Raw genomic sequence first — 14,451 nt, forward strand, 5'->3', positions numbered from 1 at the left:
TTAGAGGTCTGGAACTTTTAAGTGCCACAGGCTCTACAGGCTTTCATGTGCAAGCCATGGATGAGGGAGGCAACAGTAGGAAGAAGAAACAAAGCAGTTTACATTTCTGGCTACGCTGGGAAACGACAAAAGACAAGGAGTTACTCCTCAGAGTAGAACAGGGACCTTGAAAGACCTATGCACTCATTTTTATCAAATAAAATGTCAATTTGCCGTGATACAATACATTACAGACCATAAAGCATTTCTCAATAGAGCCTGCATAGCTTTAGCATGTGCCTGAATGCAAAATAAAATACCATTCACCTTGAATTTTTTTCATTATAAACATTATGCTAAAACACAAAACTAGTTTATAGTACAACAGGCATTATCAACTTGAGATGCTGCCAACCAAAAACTTGATACTTTTATTTCCTAAGCAAACTCACTTAGGAAATTTATTCATGCAGCCACAATATTACCTTCTTTTTTATACAATCTCAAGTAAAACTGCTAGACTGGCTTTAATGCTGAAATTATACAGAGACTAAAAGAGTAAAAAATAAATCCCTACATATTGCTATTTTAGGACTTCTTCAAAACTTATTTATTTCGTGTTGCCAACTTTAAAAGGGACAAATATGCAAAGCCATTCAGGAATAAATATTAGAAGCTGAGACATAAGATAGATAAGTTACCTTCTCAGAAGTTAGAACAGATTTGATGCAATAAGTTTTTAATATCACTGTGAAATATTCCTGAATCATGTTAATGAAAACTTAAAGATAATTTTAAAAATCAATAGAAAAGTCAGTCTTCTAAAAATGCTTTTTGGTATGCACATCATTTACAGGTATTGTTCCTTTCTAAAGTAACATCAGTTCACATAGTTTTCACAATAGAAATATACCACAAGAAGCTCACCATGGCCAGGGATAATCTTTCTTCCCAAAATCATCATCCGTCAAAGGAGACGACACAAGGAAAAGGCTGTCCTTGGCCCACTTTTGGATACACACCAGGTGAAATATACAAAAGCACCCACAGCAGCTCCAGACCTAAAGAGGAGACATAAATGTTAATTAATTTAAATTAGATTTCTTTCTGTTTCTGTTGATGAACATCCATAGTATCTAAAGAAATACAAGCTTTCACTTTTCCCTTTAAAAATGGGTTTTCAGAGATAGATTATAGCCATTGTTAGATGAATACAGGAAGTTCTATTGTTACAGATTCATACCTATAAATCTTTTTCTCCCCGACTCCCATGGGAAGTTTTTGCCAAGGCCTATGGAGGCCAAAATACTCAGATAATCAGAAAAATGTTGATTTAAACACACTGTTGGAGGTCACGTAGCACAAACTGATGCCCAGAGAAGGACTATTGCCAACTTAGCTCTGTTCAGCAACAACTCTGCCTTGCAAAGTTGGAAAGTCCTGAGGGATGGGGACTCTGCAACCATCCTGGACAACCTACTCCAAGTGTCATACTACCTTCCCAGCACCCAATCTGTTTGTGCCACTGTCCCTTATTACACCATCTGGCACCACAAAGGTGACTTTGGCTCTACCTAAACTATTGCAATTTGATAGAAAAAGTGCAGCAGAAAATTTAACTTGTAATTTTTTTTAAAATAACTTTGGACAGTGTTATAAAATTATACTGTGAAAACATGGAGAATTTTTCCGTTAACTTATAGAGGACAAAGTCAATTACAAAAGTTTCTAGAAGTACAGTAACTAACTTTGCAAAACTAAAGCTAAGCAGGAGTCATTAAGTAAACAAACACACTGAAATTCAAGATAACTAGCAAACCACTGGTTATAAAAGACTTCCAGGTTACCAAATCATCTCACTTCTACCGAGATAAGATTATGAAGAGACACAGAACTTCAAACTCAAGCTAACATATTCATTATGGTCTGAAAAAATACGGATAAGTATGCTAAGAATTCACACAAAACGTATTGCATTGTTTTAAAAAGTTACTGACTATAGTTTCATCAGGTACGTGTAGCCCATCTATATTCATCACAAGAAATTAACACATTTTCTGCACTTCTTTTTGATGTTAAACATACAGTTGAAAATATGTTTTTGATTCAAGTAACTACACCAGAAACAGGGTTTAGCCTGTCAGCGTCAAAGGGAAGTCCATACATAACAATAAAAGTGAAAAAATATTTGTCCTCAAGTCTCTGCTATATAAAATGTACCTATATGAAACAGGCTGAATTTCTCTGACGTGCACACTTCTTTCACCTGATGAGCATTTGGGGCAGCAAAGCTTATCTTAGCTCCCCTGCTATAAATCTAACAATAGTATCTCTTAACTTCTTAGTATTTCTTGCTTTGGTGTTTGCTACGCCATAGCTTATTGGTGCATACACCATTGTAAGCACTGGATTTCGAGCACTTATTTTTTACATCTGCTACTCCCTAAAATTTAAAAATAACTATTATACACTATGATAACAAACATATGTAAAAAAATACATATTCTTATTACAAGCTACATATATAAGTACTTATATATAAGTGTTCCAAAATCCAAAGATGCCAAGTGCTGCATTTAGTACTCTTACCATTTTAAAGCTAACAATCCCACGAATTATCTCAGTATTATAATTAAAAACATGTTATTCAGACAGTTATATTTGTTTCATTCTAAAAGATTACTGAAAGTACTTACAGCTTGGTTCCTTTTAACGGAAGCAATGCAGATGAGACATGTCATAGCCCCTGACTGAAAAGCTTCATTCATGTACTGTCTTGTACGTTCCAGTTCACTTACATCTCCATCTTTAATATATAAAGATTTTTAAAACAATCAGTAACGTTCGATCTGCTATTTGGTACATGTTGAGACTGCTGGGGTTTTTTTCTCTGAATAAAGGCCAGTCATATTATTATAAAACCACATTTAATACAGTTTAAAACTATACCATTGCTTCTGCATGGAAAGACAAAAAATACTGCCAGCATGCATGGCTGGGAACAAATATTCTTTAATGCAAGACATCAGTATAGAGTGCTTTCCTTCCAATTATGGAAAAATCCTAAAACAGAGACAATGACACAGCATTGTTTATGCTTTCATACCAAAATAAAAGTCAATAAATGAAAAAAAAATTACCAGTCTGACTGGTGTAAATGTTAAACGTTTTGTCCAAAATCTTTCCTTGTTTCACTTCAGCATCTTCATCATCATCTTCGGACGAGGAGCTTAATTGATCTCCAATTAGCTTTTTTGCTGCAGCCTGATTAGCCTTCTTAATTTCATCAAATTTCTTCAGTGAAGATAATTCTATTAAGAGAAAACATTACCGATGATTAATACCATGATAGTTAATCATAACACTACATTCAGTTCTACATACTTTCAACTGTCCTTTTTTTTAAAGAACTTACTGATTTTATTTTTTTAAGGGGAGTACATTGTTACATTTTCAATACCATACAAGAACAGATAAAATGTATTTACTTCTTTACTGTGCATAATCCATAAAATTCACAGCAGGAACTATTATCTATCAATTACTACTGACAAACCCAACCAAATATACCAGAATATATGCATCTATAATGCTGCTTTATGAAAAGGATACTTAGAAAACCACATACACATCCTACAAAAACACAACTTTCAGAGTATGAGGAAGAAAAACAGAAACTGCACAATTCTTGAGAATTGTTACGATTTGCAGATACCCTACAGGTAACTCTCTCCGCATTTGGTATGTCTTAAATTACGACTTTCGCTGATGTCCCTCAAATTCGACAAATCTTTACTGCAATAGAATGTTCATGCCGTTTCACAGCTGGCAGCATTAAAAGCAATAGGCTATTTTAATACAAGCTTTTTTTGAAGTTACTGCACGTGAAGTAGAGGAAGGTTCTCACACAGAGGTACAAAATTATGTAACTCAACAGAGTTCATAATAAACCGAAGTGCCTTTAAGATAACATTCCACGGAGATATAAAGGTCTTCAGCAGATCGCAGGTCTTAAGTACCTCCTAGTCTTCCGTATTAGACTATTGCACCCAATATATTCACTAGGGTGTTGTCAAGTTTAGTTTTAAGGCTTTTCTTAAGAAACTATGCTGCCAGTTAAAAGAGCTCCGACTTTGGCACTTTTGTGCTGTATTTCACAAGGATTAACTTGCACTCACAGCAGCCCCGCGCACCAAAAGCCCGCACCTGTCCCAGACCGCGGCAACGCGGCTCCCTAACCAGAGCACCTAAAGATGCGTGTCCCTACCGGGCAACTCCAGCCGTGATAAGAAACTGATACTTCATCCTTTGCTTCACACTTTACTCTTCTGCTTCAGGGGCACCGACTGTGCTCCCTGCGGAGGGCACAGCCCCGAGCCCCCCGCCACTGCCCGAGGCCCCGCATCTCCCGCGGGCAGGAGCCTGCAGGCAGCACACGGCACATGGCGAGCACCGGCGAGCAGCGCGGAGCGGAGCCGGGGCCCGCCAGCCTCCCTTCCCCGTGGTCCCGGGCACAGCCCCGACCTGGCCACCTGCAGGGGCTCCGAGCCACCGCCGGCTGCCCCGCCCGGGACCCTGCAGCTCGGGTAGGGGGGACAGGACGCGATACTCACCGCTGGCCCCCTCGCCGATGGTCCCTGCGGCCGCAGCGCGGGCACTGCCGCGGGCCCTCGGGGCCGGGGGCCGGGCAGCCGCCCCAGCGCGGGCGGCGAGCCCGTCCCCGGGCCTGGCGCGGCCACGGCCGCGGCCCCGGCCTCCCTGGCGCCAGGCAGCCTCCATTCCTGCCCCGCCGGTGAGCGTAGGGCGGTGGAGAGAGACCGGTCCCAGCACCGCCACCCCGAGGGGAGCTGAGTCTCCCTCTCCTCCCCGCCCGGCCCGGCCCCTCCGCCCGGCGCCGGCGGTGGAGGCGGCGCGGACGCCGGTGCTCCCGCGGCACCGCGACTACAGCTCCCAGCGCCCCCCGCGCGGCGGGCGGGGCGGCGCCGGCACCGCAACCCTGGCCCGGCCCGGCCTGTCACTGAGTCACACAGACAGACCTTGTGGTTAGGAGAGGTCAGCGACCACGTAGTCCCGCTCTTAACCCTCCACTGCCAAGTCCACCGTTGAACCACGTCCCTAAGTGCTACATCTGTAAGGCTTTTAAATACCTCCAGGGATGGTGACCCCACCACTTCCCTGGGCAGTCGGTTCCAGTGCTTTACAACCCTTTCAGTGAAGACATTTTTCCTAATATCCAAACCAAACTTCCCCTGGCACAACATGAGGCCATTTCCTCTCTTCGTGTCACTTGTTACTTGGGAGAAGACACTGACCCCCGCCTCACTACCACCTTCTTTCAAGTAGTTGTAGGGAGCGATAAAGCCCCCCCAAAAGCATCCTTTTCTCCAGAGTAAATTTTTGGCAGCCCCCTCTGTGGCATGCAGCTCTTGCCTGCATTTGCTTCATAGCTCCTCTTCAGAGTATGAGAGTCAAAAACCAACCACAAAGCCTGTTTAGAAACTTTATTTAAGTATATCCAGAAAGTTTTATTGCAGGACAAGTTGAAATAGTTTTAATTTTATTGACATTTCCTTATAGCACTTATACGATGTCATATGCTAAGAGAAAATCCTGCATTTAGCCTTTTTTTCAGCAAAGATATTCTCCTAAAGGTTGAGTAATACAACATTTCCAGTCATAAAGAGTCTGAAAATAGTAAGCAAACTACTGGAAGTCAATTCTGGTTTTCTGTTTTATTTCAAAGTGTTTTAAATTGAAGAATTTTTATTCTTAAGAAAGAGGTAGCTAGTGAATACAACTCATGTCTTAGACTGAAGGATTAATTAAAAAAACCTGTTAACAGTAAATATCTGTCTTTATTAATTAAAAGTAATATCATATTACACATTTCTCAAATACAAAGTATTAAACACTTCAACAAAGGAGAAAAGTGCTTCCTAAGTGCCTAGTGAAACATGGTGTAGCCATCTAGGATGCTGGCTGGCATACAGATTGCAAATTATATTCAAGGCCTGGGTCGGTATAATGCTGATTGTAAAGTCCAACACTCACAATATAGTTAAATGACAAAATAATGCTTGTTCTCATATGCAGGGTTAGAGTCTTAAGTGATAGGATGGCATATTCTTTCCCCTCATGAGTTCATTAAGCCATTTGTCATTCAAAGCACAGGATCAACAGTGGATGAAAGCCATTTCATATTTATATTTATCCTTGTCGTTCCATATATATCCTATGCAATAAGTACTTCATAACATTTAATCCCTGCAGTGGAATCAAGAGTTATTTATAAATCTCTGGCATTCTGGAAAACATCAACATTACAAAAAGTAAAACAACCAGAAAGGAATGTACTTTATAAAATATCCAATTTATAATATCTCCATCTCATTAAGGAGTAAATGAATGTGTAGATATATTATTGACATTAACATGTACCTATGTATTTTTTAAGAGTGGCAGTCCAAGTTCCCAGGGTGAACAAATTGCCCTAAATACAGAATTATCCATTCTCTCATTGCAGTCCCTTTCTTGACTCCCTTTCATTAAATTTATCCAATGCTAAGTGCCTATGATCAAATTCTACTGAAAATACCCATCTGAGACCATAACTAAGAAAAACATTTTTGCCAATGAAAAGAGACATAAATTAGGGGGGAAATACAAGAAGATAATGCTTCTCAAAGTAGTTGAAAATGGAGCTAACATATAAAACAGTAGATTTTACTACTTAGATATAGTTATGAAGAAAGATATACCCTATCAATGGAAAAAATAATCTCTTTAGTTGTATTCTTTCCCCAACAGCAGCTACAGAAGATACTGCAGGGAGAATTTGGCCTCTTCCAGTCATGTCTGCCCCTTGCACTCTGCCAGCATCCACAAGTGTCATATTAGGGACATACACATTTTTCATCACAGATTATAAAAACTTGATAGTCCATGTCCAGCAGCCACATGGATGTTAAGTATTTGTCCTCAATGCTAAGTATTTTTTATTATTGTGGAAAGAACAGCTAGATTTTGCACCACTCATATCTGTCATATTAATGCTTGAAAAAAGCTGTATTTTCTCCTGTCTCTATTCTATTCCAGCCCTTGCATGTATTAGCCTGAAAAAAGGACCATTTCAAACCACCCACTTACATGTCAAGAAATCAATCAAGGTGGACCAAATAAAGTAATAGTATTTTCCAAATCTTACAGCCTTCAGTACTCTCATCTGCATATACTTAATTCCTGATATAATATCCCATACTTAATCTTATGGTAATCAATAGATAATAAAATGTGTTCATTTACACATGAGTTTAATATAAAGGTTAACGACCTCAAATAATATAGTTGTTACCAAAACTGTCCTTCTTTCCATAGGCAGACATGAAGAAATTATTTTAAAATAGTCAGCAAAACTTCCAATATTTGCTGGTATATGACTGTATATAGACTGAATGCATTTGCCATAGAGGAGTGGTACATAGAGTACATAATGCATTAGCAGATAATTCCACCTGCTTGTGCAAGAGCAAAATGTTATCTTCCGTTCTGATTTTTGATTCTTCTTTTTCTGCCTGAAACCTGCCAAATATGTGCTTCCTGTAGGAAATTGGTAACATTGCCTCAACAAATAACTTTTTGTAATTAATAGTCAGGTCCCACAAATATTAGAAATTAATGTATTCAGCCCCATTCAGGATTTGACCCTAAGTCTTACTGGCAGCCTCCAGTGTTTTAATCTGCTTTTCACAATCCAGGTTTATCTGTGGATGGATCTGCTTCTTCTAAGGCTGCAAACTCTTCCTCTATAACTGGCTTCAATATTTTCTCTATTTGTGTAAGTCTTTTTTTCAGTTTCTGTTGTGCACCGTCATACTCAGCCAACAACCTGGCAAACTTTGTTTGTAACCTGTCCATCGATCGTTCCATGTAGGCAACCTTCTCTTCAAGATCTTTAGGATCACTTCCTAAATTTGCAATTTCAATGTCCAGCAATCCATCTTTCATTAGGATTTGCTTGCCTTTTTCTTCCAGCATAGCCTTTGCATCTGGATATTCTGTTAAAGCCTCCATAAGATCATCTTTAGACAGACAAAACAAGTCCGAATAGCCAATACTTTTAATATTGGCTGTTCTTCGATTTCCAGCTTTGCTACCTTTGATATTAAGAATGCTGATTTCTCCAAAGTAGCTGCCATCACTTAGGACCACAAATTGGGTAATTCCATCATCAGCAACTACTGCCAGCTTGCCTTCTTTGATAATGTACATCTCTCGTCCAATATCTCCTTTTCTGCAAATATAGTCTCCAGGACTGTATACTTGTGGCTGGAGTTTCAAAACCAGTTCAACCAGCAGACCAGCTTCGCAGTCCGCAAAAATCCGAACTTTTTTTAGCGTTTCCAGGTGAACATTGATTGCAATCTCTGCTCTTAGTTTATCTGGCAGATACTTCAAGACTTCCCTTTCATCCACAGCCTTTTTGTTTGTCCACAGGTAGTCAAACCACTTTATAACTCTTTTTTCCATGTCTTTACTCACATTCCGAAAGTGCATATACTGCTTGATAGCATCAATCCTTGCTTGAAACTCTGCCCTGGCAGCATTCATGTTGGAGATCATAGAGCCCACGTTACCAACAATGGTAGCAAAAATCAATACTCCAACCAAGAAGTCAACAACCACGAAGAAATACTCAGAATCTCTTACAGGAGGGGGTGTTTCACCGATAGTAGTCAGGGTCAGTGTTGACCAGTAGAGACTGTAGACATATTTTCTAGTCAGACGAGCAAATTCAGGATCAGAGGTGTTGGGGTAGACCCATGTGTCAGCCCCAAATCCAATGGCTTTTGAGATCGAGTAGTACACACAGGCATTCCAGTGAATAATAATCACAATGTACATGACAAGGTTAGAGATCCTGAAGATATTCGGGTAGTTTGTCCTTGTTTCTGTTCGCTGGAAGAATTCAAACATCCGAGCTACTCTGAGTAGTCTGTTTATTCTTAATTCCGGATAATTCAATCCTAACTTAAAGTATAAGAGATCAGTTGGTATGATTGACAGAAAATCTAATTTGAATTGAAAAGATTTCTTGTATTTCTCTCGAAGCTTTTGTTCTTCTTTCACCAGAAGACCTTGCTCCAGGTAACCTAAAATAAAATTGTAAATAATAAAAAAAGGCTACAACTTCAAATGTGCTGTGTTTATTGTCAGTCCAAATGTACGTTGAAGGAATATTTTGAGTGCCAATTCCAGATGGAATGTAACTTCTCTTACTTTTTAATATGCCATTTCTTATTTATAAATACTCAGCTTAGTTCTGTATGGTTCAGTTTGAGCTGAATTATACACCTTTGAAAGATAAACATTTTAAGCTCTGATTCTTTCCCTCCATTTTTCCACTATGGGAAAAAAAAACCAACCTCACTCTCCCAAAAAAACCTCCACAGGCTATAGAAAGGGTGGTTAATAAGAGAAAGAAATTGGACACAGGAATTTCAGTTCCATATTGAGTGTATCTACTCAATAGCTCTGAATATAGGATAAGATTTTAAAACAGTTGTAGATGAAGTTAATGGGAATGTCTTACTTGCTTAATCATTTTGAAAATCAAGCGAGTATTTGAATACCCCTTTAACACAAAAAACAGATTTAGGTGTGAGTTTTTCAGAATCCCCAATCCTCACTTGGCTGCATTGCATGTTTATTTTGTCTTTATGAGTCAGCTGCAGGCAGAATAGCTTGTACCTAGCATACTTCAGGTTTTATGTATTCTTTGAGTAATACATTACAGTTTCTCTTACTTTTACAGGTCACAGGCTACAGTCTTTCAGAGATCTAGCTCAATGTCTTTGTTCACTCTTGCACTTCATCAGGGGTATTCAGATAATCAAGCAGTAGTGTTTTGACTATTTTAAAAAACCTGACACAAATAAATGAAAAAGAATAATTAATCATTGAGTATATTTACCTGTCCTTGTCCGTACAAACATGTCAGCAACGTAAATGGCATCAGAAACATAATCAATAATAAACCATGCTGCTAAGTAGTCATGCTGAAGCTCATCAAAACAGGCTCTGAATAGGAAAAGACAAAAGCAAATCACCATTAAATGAAAGTTAAATACTTGCATGAAATCAGTGATGAATAAAATACTTTTTATTTATCTAGGGATATTAAGATTTGCCAGATGTTCTATATAGGCATTGAAGGAGTACAGCACCTAGCAATAATCATGGTCCAGTTGTACATGACAGGCATTGTGATGCAAAACAACCAGTTGTAATATATATTTCCTGCTGGATCAATGGTGAAAATATCTTTCTTCTTCCTAAGGGATAAGCAGGGGGGAAGAAAAGGAGATTTAATGAGAGACTTGAAATACACAAAGTTTTTGAGGAAGAAAGCATTCCAGAAATTGTTATTGTAAAATAAATGGTCTTCATTAAAGTTGAGTTGCTTGAGTGCATGGAAAATATGAAGCTGTTATGACTTGGGACACAAACTTTAGAATCTGAATTTTTCTGAGCAAAATTACCCTGGCAGTCCCACTTCAGTTTATAGTGGCACATGTAATTTTAAAATTAATTTTTTTTCCTACCCAAATAACGGTCTTGTCTGGTAATTGATTTTATCATCTTAAAAAAATATTATATGACTACTAATGTTTAAATAAGTGAGATAAATCATCCCTATCATTCCTTTCTCACTGGGAAAAGTCTAGCTCTGAGAAAGATAAAACATTTACATAGAGAAACCTTAGAATGGGAAATCATACAACACAAGTTCCTGCTGCACTGTTTTAAGTTTCTGTCCTTAGGCAGAAAATTACGAATTTACCAAGGAGAAGGTAAAGTAAAAACTTTTAGATCATAGAAGAGTTTACTCGCTTGTAGGTGCCTTTGTGTGTGGAAGATCTGTGTGTGGAAGAGATTGCTTTATGATGACACAGCTTTTGCTGCAGGGTGTTATCCAAGAGATATTAGATGATCAAAATCCAAAGGAGATAGGTCTTGATTAATTTTTTCCATGCATGCATATTTCTGTCATCCATATATGAAGTTAAGTCAAAACAACTCTACTCTAGAAAGAACAACAGCAGTCTGTACACTCATTCACTAGATGTATAAACATCTTTACAGGGTGTTCAGGAGTGGATTCAATTTTACATCAAAAGCAATTTTATTAGACAGCATAACAGATTCTAAATGAAAAATACTTACTCTTCTATATTTTCTTTCTTCTTGGGTTTATCTTTATTTTTATTTTTCTCCTTTTTTTCTTTGTTCTTTTCTGTTTCGCCATCCTTTTTTTTTTCTGGCTTGCTAAAAAATAGATTTACATTTTCCATTGTTAAAGACCAAATTAAAACATATTTAGAAGAAATTGAATATATTAGCAATAGTAGCATAATTACTCTTTGTCTTACCTCTTCTTTTCTTTTTTTCTTTTCTTCTCCTCCCTAATAAAAAGAAAAATATGATAGATCATGGAATGCACATACCTCTTGCTTCCACATTTACTTATTTATTAGAATCATCTGCATTCAGTAAGGATAACATTATACTTAGGTGTTTGACCTTCAAAAAAACTATTTTGCTTATTGTATTCACCTAGAAGTACTTTTATTTTAAATTAATAGATACAATACCAGTAACTTTGCTATTGAGAATGCTCATCATAGCTGATGTGCATAAAGTTAAAATATACATGCAATCTCTTTTGGGATTACCTGAAAGACATAACTGTTTCTAAAGAAATTATTAGATATATATTATTACTCTTCATTTCTGCTTAAACAGACAATATTGCAGTACTCTCACTTTATGAAATGGCGAAGTTACTTACGCATCTTTATTACTATTATTGTTAATATTGTAGCATGCAAATACACCAGGTAGATATCGTTGCCTGGGGAACAACAAAATAACAAGTTATGTGATATCTGCTGAAATAAAAAGAAATCTCCTAAATGTTTATAATAAGCAATATATCATAATCTTAAAGACTTAGTTTATTACTAGTAGTGAAGAAAATTAGATGATGGCAAGCATCTGTGCTTAGCTAATCCTATGCATATTATCAAACTAAAAAGAAAACAAACTGACACAAAACAGTATATTTGACATACCTGTTTTCCTCTCTCTGCATCAATTCAGGGTCCTTACTGGTGTCGTGCACTACTACGTTTGGAATAATTGTATGGGAATGATGGGCCTCAATCACTCCTACCTTCATGGTCAAGTTCGTCTTAACTTGAGCTATTAAGGAAGACTGGATAAAAAAAAGAATCAAGCCATTTCACAACAAGAAGCAGCTTTTTTTTTCTTCCCTAAAGATGAATACTTTACATCCTTGCTTCCTCAAAGACCAACAAGAATATTTTCAGTTTCCTGTCTCCCATGAGGCTCCCACCAGACAAGAAAGAGCACTGTGGGTCCTTCATTGTGCTGAATGACCAGGCAACTGCTGCTAAAGAGAATGTTCCACACACATTTGTCTTAGAGGAAGCATTAATTTAGGTCTTTCTCCTGAGCCTTGACACATACTTTGAAAATATTTAGACAATTGTATTTGAAACACTGACCACTGTTTCATTTGGTTTTGAACCAAAGGTTCGAAACTTAATGTATCAAAATGGATAAACAGATTCATGCACAGGTGGCATACTGAAAACCAGACTAAAATCAACTGATTGTAGGTCCAAGGAAATCTCAGTATGTCTGATACCCAAGAGTTATACTCTGTTGAGAGCAATGAGTAGGTTCTCTAAATAGGAAGTTAAGACTGATGTAGTAATTTCCTAATGCACATAGCAGGTAGTATGTAAAGACCTAAATAAAAATGTTAGTGGCTGTTGCTGCTCAGTTTGTTCATCTCAATAAAAAACATACTGAAAATATTTTATAAAAAATATAGTGCATTTTGCTGCACAGTTTTCTAGCACTGGGGTAATTAACTGCTGCTCTCCTTTTTCATCACTTATTCCTACAATGCAGTAGGCATCAATAAGACTGCCAACTCTTTGGGCATGAATTGTGTCAACTAGTGTGATCTGCTCTTGACAGGGCCATTTAGAGAGGATTACAAAACAGATGCTATCCACTGCAGTAAAAATATCCTGTGCATGTGAAATCAGAATACAGAGATGTCTGTAAGACACAAACTGACAGATGAGTGGCTGTAACACTGATAAGTGAAGTCAGTTGACGTAGAATGAATAATTCTTAAACAAAGTACTTCCATTCTGTAGTCAAGCAAACTGCAAAACAGCAGTAGGATGATACAGCTGCCATATTATGGACAGACTTACCTGACCTCCCTTATTAGTCAACGAAAATAAAAACACTTTTATACAGGAATTAAGAGAGGAAACCCATGTTTCCAGCACTTATCAGACATGAATGACACATGGTGCAAAAAATAATACAGCAATACAACATTCTACAAAACAGAAAGATAAAGATTGAACATTAAGACATGTTCTTCCATGAATAGTCCTAAATGTAGTCCAACACTGCGGGTCAGTCTTTAAAGGCTTAAGAACAAGGATCAGGTTTAAAGTAAATAGGCATTAAAAGATTCTAAATTTCTAAGACATGGTAAATATTAGTTTAGATTCACCACATGCCTAAAAGCTTTAACAGAGTTTCCGCTGACTTACTCCAAAGATAAACTGTACTTGAAAGTGTGAAGATTGAAATTATGCCCAGTTGAATTAAGCAGCTTTATGTCTGCTTACAGATGCTCTGAAAGCTCTGCTAATGCTGTCACACAAAATTCCATCCTGATTAAACTTATATCCTCCACAGAGCCACAAAAATAATGGTGCAAAATAAAGCCGGGTCCAACTCAGCACCAGTCAAATTAAAATGCATTCATCTCAAGGGAAATAATTTCTCTGACAGGGTGGGTTCTAACCCAGTTAGTTCATGTTAGGACTCCCAGTATCCACATTGCAACATAGGTACTCATTTTTTATGTCTTTATTTGGTCTTTGAGTCTTCTTTAGTTTCAAGAAAAACAACAAAAAAAAATATTTGTGCTCTCCAGACATACTGATCTGCAGTTGTACTAGAGGTTCAAGATGATGAAAAGTGTGTTAAAATAGAACATGTCTAAAGATCACACCCATCCAGAGCTGGAGGTTGAGGGGAAATCTATATTCTCTACATTCCCCTATTCTTCAGGTAAATAGGATTTTCTGTGCATTTTTGCAAGTAAACAGATTCCTCTGGCTCTGTTAGTGTCTATTGTAAGTGCAAGCACTGTATGATACTTTCTGAATTCTGTGAAAGGGGCCATGGCAGCCATGTGTAGGACTTCTGGGAATGAGGGGCTGCTATTTGGGGAAGGACTGGACATTTTCTATTACTGAGGCACTGGATGTATTAAGCGGCACAGAAGTTGAAGTATTGACGACCCTGTAGTCTCAAAATACTAAATCTGAATGTCAGGCTTAGGTGAGTGCT

The 14,451-nt window shown here is 37.8% G+C and overlaps 2 protein-coding genes across 2 annotated transcripts in view; both read right to left on the reverse strand.

The window, feature by feature from the left end:
• Positions 1–4,870, reverse strand: part of NFXL1 (nuclear transcription factor, X-box binding like 1) — a 47,016-nt gene extending 42,146 nt beyond the window's left edge. Inside the window, exons 1-4 of the mRNA XM_027717725.2 lie at positions 4,593–4,870; positions 3,120–3,290; positions 2,676–2,785; positions 907–1,040 (exon numbers count right to left, since the gene is read on the reverse strand). Of these exons, the coding sequence (XP_027573526.2) occupies positions 907–1,040; positions 2,676–2,785; positions 3,120–3,290; positions 4,593–4,758 (581 nt within the window). The 5' untranslated portion in view covers positions 4,759–4,870. The remainder of the gene's footprint in view (positions 1–906; positions 1,041–2,675; positions 2,786–3,119; positions 3,291–4,592) is intronic.
• Positions 4,871–7,722: 2,852 nt separating this feature from the next.
• CNGA1 (cyclic nucleotide gated channel subunit alpha 1) lies at positions 7,723–12,217 on the reverse strand. The gene is made up of 7 exons (XM_027717726.1): positions 12,106–12,217; positions 11,828–11,894; positions 11,409–11,441; positions 11,203–11,304; positions 10,203–10,310; positions 9,950–10,056; positions 7,723–9,128 (listed from the first exon to the last, which is right to left on the reverse strand). The coding sequence occupies exons 1-7, from the start codon at positions 12,215–12,217 to the stop codon at positions 7,723–7,725; spliced, it is 1,935 nt and encodes a 644-aa protein (XP_027573527.1).
• Between the last annotated feature and the right edge of the window lie 2,234 nt (positions 12,218–14,451).

The sequence above is a fragment of the Pipra filicauda genome, unplaced genomic scaffold (assembly GCF_003945595.2).
Source record: "Pipra filicauda isolate LSUMZ 115617 unplaced genomic scaffold, ASM394559v2 scaffold116_size3395265_pilon, whole genome shotgun sequence".
NCBI lineage: Eukaryota > Metazoa > Chordata > Aves > Passeriformes > Pipridae > Pipra > Pipra filicauda.

Coding starts and splice junctions, on each gene's coding strand:
- CNGA1 (XM_027717726.1), bottom strand. CDS start 12,217: ATGAAGGTAGGAGTGATTGAGGCCCATCATTCCCATACAATTATTCCA. Junction 10,311..11,202: donor AAGAAAGAAAATATAGAAGA/GTAAGTATTTTT, acceptor CTTATCCCTTAG/GAAGAAGAAAGATATTTTCA. Junction 10,057..10,202: donor TGGACCATGATTATTGCTAG/GTGCTGTACTCC, acceptor TTTCCTATTCAG/AGCCTGTTTTGATGAGCTTC.